The sequence below is a fragment of the Polistes dominula genome, unplaced genomic scaffold (assembly GCF_049000335.1).
Source record: "Polistes dominula isolate Pdom_NZ unplaced genomic scaffold, Pdom_raw_medaka contig_18, whole genome shotgun sequence".
Lineage (NCBI taxonomy): Eukaryota > Metazoa > Arthropoda > Insecta > Hymenoptera > Vespidae > Polistes > Polistes dominula.
The window spans coordinates 2,772,298-2,788,432 of NW_028301164.1; the positions used below are offsets into that span (position 1 = coordinate 2,772,298).

The 16,135-nt window shown below is 25.7% G+C and overlaps 1 protein-coding gene across 6 annotated transcripts in view; it reads right to left on the minus strand.

Moving 5' to 3' along the window:
- Rdl (Resistant to dieldrin) overlaps nucleotides 1-16,135 on the minus strand; it is a 114,882-nt gene that overhangs the window by 33,315 nt on the left and 65,432 nt on the right. Inside the window, exon 3 of one of the 6 annotated variants that reach the window (XM_015328429.2) lies at nucleotides 13,887-13,954. The exons of the other annotated variants lie outside the window; for them this stretch is intronic. Coding sequence (XP_015183915.1) covers nucleotides 13,887-13,954 — 68 coding nt within the window. The remainder of the gene's footprint in view (nucleotides 1-13,886; nucleotides 13,955-16,135) is intronic. 6 annotated transcript variants of the gene reach the window in all.

The window sequence follows — 16,135 nt, forward strand, 5'->3', positions numbered from 1 at the left end:
ACGAAATATTGTATTAATTAAATGTTCTATTTTATTTTTTTATTTCTATGATACGAAACAACGAGAATTTTATTATTCTTAGATGACAAGATATTTAAAAAAAAAATTACACAGCATAATTTTTTATTAATAATTTATAATGGAAAAAAGAATAAAATAAAATTCGATTGAAAAATATTTTTGGTAATATCACACAAGTGCAACTTAATCAACTAAAATTAATGTTTTAAATTAATATTATTCAAATAATATTATATATTATATTATATATTAATTACTATCTATATATTATTATTTTATTATAAATATATTTTTATATTATAATTTAAAATATAAATATTTAAACATCAATTAAATATTTATATTTAAAATATTATTATCAATTGTAATAATATGAAATAAAATAAAAATATATAGATACATTTATTAATTGTTTTATTAAAACAAAACAAAAAAAGATGATAATAAAAAAGATTATATATTATTTCTTTAATATTCTCGTTAATTCAGCATCATAATTAATATAATATATATATATATATATATATATATATATATATATATATATATATATATATATACATATATATATATATATATGTATTCTCTCTATTACAAACTGGGGTTGGGGGTTGGGGGGAAGCATAAAGGAAATTTTCTCAGCGTCTGTTTACGAGAGAGAGTATTTTTTGATAGTGAAATGCTGCGGGGTTTGGGCTTGAGGGGTTTTTTTGGGGGGGAAAAGACTGGACGAAGATAAAAAAAAAAAAAAAAAAGAAAGAAAAAGAAGAAAAAGAAGGGGAAGATAAAATGTCGATTTAGAATAAGAAAAAAACCACACAGACTTCATTCAGTGGTCCTTGTCAAAGTTTTCTCTTTTATCTCTTTCTTTGTCTTTTTCTTTCTTTTTTTTTTAATTTTTTTATTTATTCTATTTATCTCTCTTTTTTTTTTTTTTCTTTATTCAAGGCTGGTGTGAAGAAAACGTTCTGTTTGGATGGTGTCGTATACTTTTTTATTGCACTTTTTCTTTTTTTTTCTTTTTTTTTGTTTTTCTTTAAGGGTTCAAAGACGGGGGTTTGGAATTTAAACGAGAAAGATACGAACGGCTGATAAAATGGAAGAGGAAATGCAGAAAAGAAAAAAAACAAACAAACACATCGAGATCGTTGACGTCGACACCTAACTTATCAAAAAAAAAAAAAAAGAAAAAGTATAAAAAAAATACCACCCTTATCTTATCATCTTGTCGATTTCTTTATTGGTTTACTTGAAACCCTATCATCACCGTACATCGTAACACAAACTGTATTTCCAACTTTTCAAACCATCCCTCCCCATTCCTGTTTTTTACTTTCCTTCCTTTCCTTCGTACTCTCATTTCTTTTCTATCATTTATCTCACCTTCGTTCTGTCTTTTTCTATTCTTTTCTTTTCTTTTTTATTTTATTTTTTTTTTTTTTATTCACTGGCTGCTTACTTGATCTCTCAAGGAAAGTTCTAGTACACTTCACGTGACCCAACATCATTGCAACTCGAGACGCGAGGTTTAAAATGCTACAAGAAAACGGGAACTTTATAAAATTTTTGAAATGGTCGATCTTTATGAAAAAAAAAAAAAAAACAAAGGCATAATAAAAATATATAAAAAAAAGTTCCGTTTATCAGCTAACGTAACGATCAAGAGTTTCGTTTGTATATTATACACAGAGTGTGTTCTATTGTAACTGGTAATATAAGTAAAAATAAAATATTATTTAATTAAAATAATGAAAATAAAATTATATATAAATTATATTTAATATAAATGATATTATTCTATAATTTGGATCTATGATCAAAATGTAAAATACAATTTGTTCGAATGACATTTTGTTTTGTTTAAAAAGATAATTATTATAATGCATATAAATATTTTGCAAATAATAGTAAAATTAATTATTTACATTTATATAATAAATATTATTTTATTAAATTATATAAAAAAAAAATAAAATGTGTAATTATAAAATAAAAAATTTTATAGTTATATTAATATAATCATATATAATAATAATAATTATATAATAATATTTATATATAATAAATATTGTTTTATTATATATAAATTATATTTATATTATATAATTAAATATTAATTATATAAATATATATATATAATATTATTTTATAAAATATATTAATTAATAAATATTATATGATTATAATATTCAATTATAAAAATATATAATTATATTCATATAATAATATATTATAATAAATATCTATTAAATAATATTGATTTAAATATTATTTATATATATATATATATATTATTATATATTAATGTAATTAATATATTTCGCTTTTTCTTTTTTTTTTAATACAGAAAGGAAGGAAGATACAAATTTAATTTCTTTTTGAAGAAACCTTAAAATAACTTTTCAACCTAATTAAAAATTTATGTTGTTTCTAAACAACATAAAAAAAAGCGCATAAATGTAAAAATTTTGTTTATTCAACGTCAACGTTCTCGAAGGAAGTGTTACGCGACGCGAAAATATTATTACAGGGTTAAAAAATTATACACGTATGTAATTTACACGCGTATATAAGTAAAAAAAAAAAAAACGCGATAGGAACGAGTTGCAGGAACGTGTGTTCACACATAGGTTGTATTACGCACCAATACACACACATACAAATATACATAAATATATATATATATATTTTATTACATATTGTTTTTTTCTAATACTCTTCCAAATTGCAAGTTACATTTTAAGGAATATACTATTTCATATATACGTATATGTGTGTGTATGTGTGTATATGGGTTTCTATGTATTATTATATGGTACATTTAAAATACTACATAGATAATAGCATTTTAACAAACGAATACGTGCAAAGAGTGAGAGACCACATGCTACGGGACGTTTGACATACTTCATGCATCGCGCGTGTGTATGTATCATATTAATTGTTTATATATATATAGACAATATATATATATCTATATATATATATATATATCTTTATATCTCATAAAGATTTACATGTACGAATTATTTAAAACTGCTTTCACGCGTACTCACAGTCAGACGACGACGGCCTTGCCTTTTCGTACGTACCGGGTGTGATCGATAAAACGAAGGTGAAAATAAAAAAAGTGTTTTGCGATCGATCGTCGATAAACCGTGCACATATCATATACATAAATACATACATAAATACATATGTATGTATATATTAATAATCATTATATCAAAATAATATTCCTAATTTTTTTTTGAATGAATTAAAATTTTTTTTTTTATTATGGGCGAAAAAAAAATATCCTAATATATAAATACTATTTGAATATTACGACAATGTATAATATATAATTTATAGTATATATATAAGTAGAGTAATAGTATAATATATAAATATATTATTTATTAATATAATATATTTATAAAAATATTATTATATAAGTATTATTATTATTAATTACAGTATAAATTATTACTATAATATGTTATAAATATATTGTATAAATATTATTTTATTTTATTTTTTATATTATATTATTTTATATTATATTATATTTATTATTATTTATTATATTATATTATTATTTAATTGTTATTTTTTTTAATTATCAAAATATAAATATTTTAGACAAATTTTTAAAATTAAATATTTAATAATAAAAAATTTACGTTTGTATATTTTATTTTTTAAATGGTTTATACATACATACATATGTATGTATATAATAATAATTATTATATCAAAATAATAGTCGTAATTTTTTTTTTTACAGAGACAGAATGAATTTTTTTTTTTTTTTTTAATATACACGAAAAGAAAAAAAATAATGTAAAAGGAAAGTAAAAAAAAAAAATGAAAAAAAAATTCTAATTAATACATAAATACCACATTAGAATATTATGACGATGTATAATATATACATCTATATTACATTTGTATTGTTTTTTTTTTTATACACGCGAACGCGAATAAGTAATAAAAGAAGTATTTTAAATTTAGATCGATATCTCGCGTTTTAACGTTAGTATAAGAGAAATATTTATCTTTCACAATCGTTCTTGACTTACAGGTATTTTTCATGAAAATATCGAGACGTTTTATGCGTCTACGAATATAAGGTAGGTAGGTAGGTAGGTAGGTAGATATAGGTAAATAGGTAGGTAAGGTAAGTTGTGTACTAGTCACGCGAGAATACCTACCCGTATCGGCTTGTACGTCTTGAAAATTCACCCATTTATGCGGAATAAACGCCGATAAATAGGACCGCATCGACGGAATCCTAAACGCGAATTGAATATACATATATATATATATATTTTTACTCGCTATGTTAGTACACAACGGGTGTGCACAAAAGATTAGACATCTAAACGCGTTTAGAATTCAATAAGAACAAATTCTTTCGTTTCGTTTTTCTTTATTATTGTTATTATCTTTTTATTATTATTATTATTATTATTATTATTATTATTATTATTATTATCTTTTCAATATCGTACGATAATATTTTACTCGTCAAGAATTCATTTTCTTTTTTTTTGCATTACCTCCCCTCCCTTTTTCGCATTTATTCAAATCAATACAAATCTATTATATGTTTTCGTTTGTATTTTTATTTTTTTGCGACCACGTATATTACAATTTTTTTCATTAATGCATCGCGTTGTATTATTACACGTTGAATTGTATTTATTTAATTTATTTAAAAAAAATATTTCTACAAATCTATAGATTTGTTTTTTAATTTTTTAATTTTTATTACTTTTCTTAATTTTTTTCTCTGGTTCATCTCGCATATATAGTTTTGTCACACACACATATTACAATTTTTATTTACGTATCCATTTGTATTTATTATTTTATTCAAAAAATTCGTACTAACTCTCTCTCTCTCTCTCTCTCTCTCTCTCTCTCTCTCTCTCTCTATTTTATATATATATATATATATATATATATATATATATATATATATAAATATATTTATTTATAAAATTATTTGATTTTTTCTCGTTCATATCGCGTATAATTTTACCACGTATATTTCAATTTGACGTATTTTATTTTGTCGTATTGTAATGAAATCGGATTTTTTTTTTTTTTTCGTTCCCAACTTTATTTCATTGTTCCTTGTTCTGTTTTATTTCTTTTTTTTCTTTTTTTTTTTTTTTTCATATAAAAATATTATTCAGTTACGATTTTATTATTCCTACGAGAGAATAGGGGATACATTTAGTTCGTCAAATAAAATTTGGTTTTATTTTTCAATAAAAATAACTGAAAAAGTTTTGTGAGATTGAATTTTTTTTTTTTTTTTTTTTTTTGTAAAAACGGGATAGGTCAAAGCACATAAAACAAAGTCAGATGAAAAACGTTGAACGATACGTACGTGTATTATCTATTTATCGTACTTTGGTTAAAACTTCCTTCCTACATTTGGTCAAATTTAGACGATATATTTTGTCCAGTTTAACATCGGTGAAACGCGTATTTTAGTACAATTTCCTCCCCCTTTCTAGCACCTATACACCCCTTTGAAGTAAAACTCGCAGATATATATTCAAACTTTTGGTAGTTTCCATAGTACATACCAACACATCTAAGCGGCTAAGGAATTAAGCAAGTTTTCGAAGCTGTTACGGAAGATGCGTAAATTACAAGGTCTTTCCTTGATAATACTAAAGGATCCTTATCTTCTTCGTTACTGTTTCGTTACGATTGTTCGAAATTTAAAATATTTTATTTTATGTTATTTTTTGTTTTTAGTGATGTAATTAATGAATCATTTTTAAAGAAATTATTTAAGATTTTATTAACTTGTCAATTGTTTGGTGATTGATTCGTTAAGGTTTTTCATAGAATTAAATTTTGATATAATTGTGTTTAGTATCAATTTGATAATTAATTTATCAATGTTTTTTTTTTTTTAAGAATTACATTTGGATATAATTTTGTTTAATATTAATCCTTAGAGTGCTATGGACGCATACATTCGTATGGTAAAAATTACCACAGTGGTATATTGACGCATATATGTGTTTGTTAATATTATTATTAAATAATGTAATGTTTATATTAATTAATTAAATTATATTCAAAAAAACAAGAACTTTAATTATTATATATAATTTATTATTAGAATCTAGTTAATAAATTATTCTGTTTTCACAAAACATTTTAGTTAAAAGTATTCAGCACTCAAAGGGTTAATCTGATGATTAATTTGTCAAGGATTTCTTTTAGAATTAAATTTTGATATAATTTCGTTTAGTATTATTAGTCTTTTTTTGCGAAAGAGATTTATAATGTTTTATATATTTAATATATTTATATATTTTTTTATAATAATTATATATTAATATAATTATTTGCGAATATGTAGGATTAATGTGTTAATATAGTTAAATTTTATATCTTCATTTTTGAAATAAAAAAAGAAAAAGTAAACGTTATCAATAATTAGAAATTTTCGCGTGGTGTGCCTCGTTAATTTGAATTATTATTATAATTGAATTATTAATTATTATTAATAAACGTAGAATTTCATTACTTTTATTCGTATATTATTTTATATATTTCAAATACCTCGAGACAGAATCAAGGTTTAACATTTAAAATATTATTATGCAGAAACAAATCTATTACTTCAATAATAATAATAATAATAATAATAATAATAATAATAATAATAATAATAATAATAATAATAATAATAATACCTTAATCTTCTTTTCGTATTTAAATATTCCAATACTTAAAAAAATATTTACACATATCTCTAATATAAAAAATTACAAAAAAAAAAAAATACCTTGCTTTACATTAAAATGAAAACCTTGATCTGTGATGGTGATGCTGATAAATTTAAAGTACACGACATTGATTAAAATAATAAAACTAAGAAACAATGAAAGATTTTTTAAATAAAAATATACTAAAAAAAAAAAAAGAATAAATAATCACAAAATATACGTAAAATCATGATTCGTTTAGTTATAGTATTTGTAAGTAAAAAGTCGTTGGTTGAGTTTGGCGTAAATCCAGGCGCAGTGCGGTCATTGGATGACGCTTTCGTGTATCGCATTATGCTTTACGATAATTGCAATAGTTTATGTCCTAAAGGACGTTTTTAGTCAATATCCTTTTCTCTTTTCAACCACCCACCACCCTCCCGTTTTACCCATCCACCTTTTAGAATAAAACTTTTGGAAAAAAGTTGGTAGAATAAACGCGTTGTATATCGTTCGAGTATATAGTTCATGCTTGTCACGTGATACGACGACACTGAACTTAATTAATGGCACTAGAAAGTTGTAAATCTTTCTCTACAGAATTTACTATTACGTTTTGTTCTTATACTCGTTTCTTGGTTATACGTAAGTAAGTAAAGTAAGTTTATTTATAAGTGTGTAAGTAAATATTTTTCTAAAATCAACGATACTAAATGCTTTTATCTTAATTCGTTTATTTATTTACTAGAGTATATATATACTAGTAACTAGAGTATATATGTATATTCTCTTCGTTTAATTTATTTTCTTAAAAAAAAAAAAAAGTAAAAAATACGATTTTTAAATGTTAATGTTTGTAACATCGGATTAATCGTACTGATCGATCGCATTGATTTAAAATTACTTTTTTTTTAACTTCAAATAAAATATTCGACGATATTAGAGATAATTTACTAATGTAAAATATATTCAAGGAAAAAGTAGAAGTAGAAGAAGTAGAAGGAATATATTCGATCAGTATGGTAGTATGAAATAAGTAAAAGGGCAAGATTACTTTCTAATTGGTCGGTTCTGACGGTGGAAAGCGTGATTTGCGCGAGCAATTATTTCAATCAAATAATATTAATAAAAATAATAATATTAAACTAAAAAGAAAAAAAAAAAAAAAGAAAAAAGTAAATGATACGGGGAAATAAAAAAAGAAAAAGAAATATAAACTAAAACGATACTAGAAGCTGCACATAAGCGTGTATCAAAGCGCGGGAAGCTTGAAAAAAGAGATCGACAAATAGAAGAAAAAAAAAAATAAATAAAAATAAAAAGAAAAATAAAATAATCAACGAAGTCAGAAGGTAGAATTCAAGGTTGAGATAGAAGAAGGGGTTTAAAAAAAAAAAGGATCGAGAAGAAGATCCGATCTAAAAGTGAATGATAAAATGAAACTCGTTCTTCTTGTTATGAAACCCCATTCTTTATCGAACCCTTTTTCGTACCTTTGTATTCGTCTTATTGTGACACCGGCAGAAAAAAAGAAAGGAAATTGATAAGATAACAAAATATAAAAAAAAAAAATATATATATATATATATATATTATATTATATATAATATATAAATATATATACACGTATTATACTAGATTGTAAAAAGTGGTGATATTCAACATACATAAATACATCATACATATGTGTACGGTACGTAAATACGTACATACATACACACACACATTGACGCGCGCCCACATATGTACGGCATGACGTGACTTATATATAAATTATTTTGTTTCTTTTTCTTTTTTTTTTTGATTGAAATGATAAAGGTATATAGCGACCAGAAGCGCACTGCACACACTGACAATGATACAGCTCATATAATTGGTGTTAAATATCAATATTGAATAATACGTAATATGTCGTATATCGATAAGACATACACATGTATGTATATATTTATATATACCGACTAATATATACATATACATATACATATTTTTTTATCTTTCTATTTTATTCTTATCAATTTAAAATATATATATTATATATGCAGATGTATATTTGTTTGTATAAATCGTCGATAATAAATCGATCGAACTATACACACAAAGCATTTTTCATATTGTTTATTAGTTTGTGTTTTATACTATTATACTTTTACGTTTGATTTTCTTCCCTTTTTTTTTTTTTATCTCTCTCTTATCTTTTATCATGTGCGATCATCGGCTGGGCCAAGGGAGTTATTGAGGAAAAAGTATATATATATATATATAAAATATATATATATATATATATTTTATTTCTCTCTCTCTTTCTCTCTCATATTCTTTCTCTTTCTCTCTTTCTATTACATGAAAGTAATGTACGATTATCCCGTCGCTTTTCTCAATTGTTATTCGGAGAAACCAGGCCGAAAAGGATGGATGATGGTTTGGATATCAAGGAGATAAGAGGAAGGAGATCGTAAAGGGGCATTATACTTGGAAGGGTATTGTTCGCGTTCAGGATGATTCTCGATATCGAGAACGAGGTTTTGGAAGAGTGAGAAAGCGGAAGACGATATTCAACCAAGGGAATCTTCTAGTACCTCTTTTACTTCTCTTTCTCTTTCTCCCTTTTTCCTAGGTTTGTTTCCATTGGTTACTAGCTTTGATACTACTCTAAGAGAAAGAGGAGGGGAACGAGATAATACGAAACAAGAAATAAATACAAGAAGAGAAGTTAGAAAGAGAGAGAAAGTAAGAATCAGAAGGATATAGGAGGTTGGTTGAGGAAGGAGGGAGAGGATGAAAGGGATTGGAATTGTTCGTGAATTTGATGTTGATTCTTATACGAGTAAAAGAGAGAGAGAGAGAGAGAAAGATTGAGAATATGGGGGTTGAAATGGGGATGGAAAGAATTTGAGGATACAATTTTATGTTTATATATATATATATTTTTGTTTTATATATATATATACATGTATATATTGGTAGGTATATATATACATAGGAGAACGTATCGGAGGGTCGCCAGCGGGTGTAAAAAATCGCGAGTCACGTCCCAGGTGACAGTGTCGACTTGATTTGGTTTCCGCACAGGGCTCAACACCTGGGGTCCAGCCTCGTACATTCAGCTCCAAACTCGGTACGGATCACGTTGTATCTATTTTCTTTTATTTATTTTTTTGTTATTTTGTAATTTAACCCAAATACACGTTCCTTTTTTTTTTGGAACGTAAGGGGGTAATATTAAACGTCAAGCATTTATTATAAACGTAAACTTTTCAAATAGTATCTCGGAGTTGGTGAAATTAAATTGGAATAAAATTCATTGTTAAAATATTTTGATTGATTGATTGATTTATTTATTATTATTTTTGGAAATGTTGTTTGATTTTGTACAACGTGTTGAACATGAAATTTCGTATGCAACATTTTTCTCTTTACATTGGTAAGTATACCACAACCAAGTTGTTTTTATTTTTCTTCCGATAAAAATCACGTGTGTGTGTATATATGAGATCACTCGATCGTAAGATAATCGATAGTACTGATCTTTAATTAGCACACGTTTACCATACAAAATGCAATATAAAACGTTCACTCGATTAAGTTGAAACCTTGTAACTCCCCGACACACATACTTCGAGCTTACGTTTAGTTTTACGTTTATTTCCTTTCTCTTTTTCTGAGATTATCTTTTGAAATTTTATTCTTATATTTTTATTAACTGCATATCATTTTATCTATACGTTATCTTTGATCATTGAGATCGAAGATCGTGAAAAATGAGATTTATAGATCAGGTCGTACCGAGTTCCGTGCTAGTTTGAATCTGAGTGTAGACACCGGAACGATTACCTTCCAATTTCTACTGCAGGAATTATTAAAAATATGTAACATATAAATATATATCTATAAATATATATATATATATATATATATATATATATATATATATATATATATATATATATATGTTACATATGTATAGATATATTTAATACAAAACGCCATTTTCAAATTAATTTTATTATTTCAACGCTATTGTAACGATGATTGTAATTTTCATCCCTTTTCTTTACTTAAAGAATAAAATATTTTTTATTATTTTTTTCTTTTTTCTTTTTTTCATTTGGCATCGAAGAACGAGTACGTTTTTAGTATATTTTGTATAATAAATATTACGGATAATAAATATAGATATATTTAATATCATGTATACGAATACACACACGTATCCAGTGCACATATGCATAAATGCAATAGTTACTTTTTAAGAGAACATTGAAAAAATATTATTATTATTATTATTATTATTATTATTATTATTATTATTATTATTATTATTATTATTATTATAATTAGTATTATTATTGTCATTTGATTTTTTTTGATTTGAATAATATTCGTTTTAATATACGTGTGTGAATACGTGTATAGTGAGACGATAGATACGCGTGACTGGAGCTCACGTATGCACTTATAAAACACGTACACGCGTACGTGTATGATATCATTCGTATATACGTGAACGTTTTAATTACACGCGTATATATGCGTGCTGTAACGTATGTGCGCCTGCGGTGCTCGATTATTATTCGATAATACCAGAAATACTACTAGTATAGTATATTATAAAATATTAAAAAATTATTGTTTAATACAAAATTGAATCATTCTCATATTTTTATATATATATGAAAATTCGTATAATATATATTATGGAAAAATTAATTCATTAATTTTTATAATTAATAAAATATATATATACATAATATTATTATATAATATTACAATTTTATAATTTAATTAATTAAAATTTAATGTTACAAAATTATATATAAATTTAATATAATATTAATTACTTTAAATATAAATATACATAAAAAAATATATATATATATATACATGTATATTTTAATAATGTATAAAAATATATATATGTATTTATATTTATATTTTATATTATTTTTTATTAAAAATATAAAATATATTTGTATATATTTTATTTATTTATTTTTAATTCATCTTAACTTCTTTTTATTTTTTTTATTCATCGTCAAAATATTTTTTCTACATATATATATATAAATTGAGAATGTTTTATTTTTAAAAATTTCCATTTTTGAATAGCAAAAAAAAAAAAAAAAAAAGAAAAAAAATAGAGAGAGAGAGTAAGATGATTTTGTACAATAAAAAAAGGCAAATGCAAACCATTTCGCAAATGGTTCAACGAGTTATCATGGTTATATGGATCGAGCACCGCGGGTGGGGCCATGCAACAAGAACATCGCAAATCGAATCAAACGAGTCAACCATAAACCATAAACGAAGTGGACAAGAATATATCTTGCGAAGACTGTGGAACGTAGCAAGGTTCCCTTGTAACAGTTCAGCCAACCAAACAGCTGTGACGAGCTATAAAAACGTAGGTTAGTAGGCGATTCGTGTGTGTATAATGCGAATGTATGTAAATGGAAGACCTGCTATGGTGGTGGTGGTAGTGGTGGTAATGGTAATGGTAGTGGTGGTAGTAGGACATTGGTTGTTTTTTGCATCTGTGAGTATTTTTTTGTATGTGTTTGTATGTGTATATGTATCTCTATACTTATGCATAAAGTTTAGTTTTGTATGTGTGTGTTTGTTTGTGTATATCTTACGCTCAAACGCGTACATATTAAACACCCCTCGTTCGTAACGCTTACGTGCCTCGACAAAACCCTTTTTGTCTACACTTACGCGAAAATCTATTCACTCTCTCGACCATTTTGATATAAAGAAAAAAAAAAAGAAAAAAAAAACACTCTTTCTGTACTATAATTATTATTCGACTTTACAAAAAAAAAATAAAAAATAATAATTACAATACTTGAATTACGTAAATAATAACGCTACGGATGAAGTAAAATACTTTTAACAATTCTAACATACACAATATAAGAAAAATCGTTTGTTTACGTTAAAAAAATATTTGTTTTACAAAAAAAAGAAAATATCCAAATATATCTATCCTTACGAGTGAAATAATTAATTACTATTTCCTTTTGCTTTTTCATTTGATTCGTTTAAATCTTTCAACGAAATGGGGAATGGGAAGGGTGTTTGTTCGTATCCAAACCGTAGAAATAGAAAAAAATGTAAAAATTTAGCTAGAGATGGGTTAGCGTGATAAACCGACGACTGATAAACGAGTAAACCCGATGATCGGAAAACCGAATCGAGCAACGAAGCGAAAATTCATCCACGGTCGGGAAGAGGGTTGCGATCGATTTTACACCGATCTAACGACGAAGGTCTGCTTCAAACCGGCTGCTTTTACCAATGTTGAACTTTAATAACCCTTTAACGAGCAAATTCACGAAGGGAGCATAAACCAACACCCTTGAAAAGTACCACCAATCCTCTTCTTTCCCCCTATCTCTTTCTTTCTCTTTTTTTATTCCCCTTCACTTTGTTTAATCTCAATTTTTCTCAAGTTAGAAAAAGAAAGGGAACGATATTAGCTTGTCCTAACTTCTTAACCATACTTTCTCGTTTACACGAGCTTTCGGGTACCTCGATTAACGAAGGTGTAATTACTTTTCGTGCGGTCACGAGAGAGAAAGAGAGAGAGAGAGAGAGGAATAAGATGACCTTGGCTGTGTGAACACTAACTTTTATCGAGAACACGACCTTCGAGGTTGTTTAAAGAGAGAAAGAATGGTGTTCAAAAATCGCCCTACAAAATCGATGCTTTTTAACAAGTGTTACATGTTACTACGTTATCAACGTGTTTACGTGTACGTGTACGTGTACGTAATATATGTTTGTGTGTTTATTCCTTTTTTTTATGTAATATAGAGATTTCGCGAAGGATTATAGGATCATTGAGAAGAAATGATGATTATTTTTCAAGTTTAAAGTATTATCGTTCAAAATGGATGAGGTGGAGGAAGGTGAAGGGATGATACGGTTCCGATTAGGATTTATTGAAAAGAAGAAAGTAAGAGAAAAAAAAGAGTGAAAAATAAACGACAGTATCAGTAGTAGAAGTAGTAGAAGTAGTACAAGTAGTAGTAGTAGTAGAAGTAGAAGTAGAAGAATTAGAAATTAGAAAACGAACGAATCGGACCAACGATCGTTAATGTGAGTTTTGAGTATGAGAGTTTGAATGCAAAACTGTACCATCAACACTTCGGACACGGAGCTGATGCTGAGGACATACATGGTGACTCCGACCTCCACGGGCGGACCTGCAATCAACAAAACCATCCGGCCTTGGTCGCTCTGATTATCCCCTAAGATTCTCTTTAGTAACCGTGTGTATTAGTTTTTAGTATTTTGTTTGTTTGTTTGTTTTTTTTTTCTTTCTTTTTGTTTCGATACGTTTATAAATGTATCTTAAAAAAGTATCTATATGTCAATATGATTATCGTCATTCATTTCAATTTGAAACTTTTATTATTAATAATAATATTTTCTATGTATATTAGTCACATTAAATTATTGTATTTTGTTTCTTTTACTTTAAGGATTTGTTTCTTTTTGCTTTTTTCTTTTTTTTTTCTTTTTTCTTTTGCAATTATTATCATTAGCTATTTTATTCCACTATTTGATCGTCATAATATGTTGTTGTTGTTTCTTTTCCTTTTTTATTTTTTTTCTATTATTTTACTTTTTTTTTTCGTCATATATTTTATTTATTATTCTTTATTTTTTTTTTTTTTTCGTTTCTATATCTCTTCCATAAACTTTCCGCTTAAGTACACACACACATACACGCACCTATATAGAGATAATATAGTGAAATAAGCACGTATTAATTAATCGTTATGGATGATCTATGGGGGGAATTAATTATATATGTAACTTCGTCTCCGACAATTTGAATTTCCATCAGATATTTTCAGACCAATGTACGATTTTAACAATGAACATAAGTAAATATAATAAATTATTATTAAAATAATAATAATAATAATAATAATAATAATAATAATATTAATAATAATATATGTAGATTGAGATTATTGTTAGAGACGAAGCTTTTGAACAAGACGCGTTTTTAATTATCGAAGAAAGCTCGCACCCTGCACGAAACCAAATCAACAGGACTCGTCGGCCACGTTGCTTTCCGAAGCTAGAAGAATAATTGTTTTTCGTATTTTTTTTTGTTTTTTTATTTAACATTTTATTTCTTATCTTTTTTGTTTTATTCCTACTGATTTTTCTTTGGTTACTTTTTATTTTAATTTTTGTTCGTTCGTTCGTTCGTTCGTTCGTTCGTTCGTTCGTCTGTTTGTTCGTTTGTACGTTTTAAATTTTATTTTTAATTAACGCGACTCATATACATGTGTATTAAGTATTACACATGTATATGTATATATATAGTACATACATCTTTTTGCATCTTGTTAATATATATATATAAGTAACTTTAGTTGTCGTCATAGTGTTCTGTTAATATTAAGATTAAATACAGTCTCCCGAATTGTCCAATTATTTTTTTTTTTTATTTCACGTTATCATTTATTTATTTATTTTCTTTTTTTTTAATTTTTTATTCGTTCGAACTAATAATTTTCTTACGGAAAAAATTCATTCACAGTCTTACCAGTCTGAAAATGTTGTTTAGCGTACGTCAGTTAGTGTTTTGTATTTTTAATAATCCAATAGATTTTAAAATTTCAATTTTGTTCTAGTGTTTTTTTTTAATTTTTTTTTTTATTATCGAAAAACTGCGATAAAAAATTCGAATGAATCAATTCATTTAAAATCCAATTGGTTGATAAAAAGTTCATAAGAAAACTCATCAAGCGTTATTCGCGCGTATACGTGTATCCGAAAGGGGGAAAAAGTAGAGGGGTTTTTTTTGGGCTAGGGGGGGGGCGGCGGTTGTTTAGGGGGATAACGACAATTGGTATTATACATAGATATCGTGATTGAAGGCAAATTTGGAAAAAAAATATCGTCTCATGTTGAACGATTAATTAATTTATTGTTTGTTACCTTATTGCACTAATCTATCATAATAATAATAATAATAGTAGTAGTAGTAGTAGTAGTAATAGTAGTAGTAATCTCGTTTTATAAATTAATTCATCTTAAAATCTATAAAACAATTTGATCGAATTCGTTGCCATTAAAGGAAAGATTTGTTGTTGCTGTAAAAATTTGTATTTTTTTTTGTTTTTTGTTATATAACAATTATTTCTTTTTTTTTCTTTTTCAATTGCTGTCATTGTCACTGCGATCGTCGATTCCGGGCGATCAGGTGTAATACGAGAGCTAATAATTAATAATAATAATAATATAACAAAAGGTAAATATATATTTATTTTGTACGCGAGTGTAAAATTACGCGGGCGGGGAGGAGCAAGCGGAAAAATAAAAAAAAAAAATAAAAATAAAAATTGGACGTCCTTCTTTCTCAA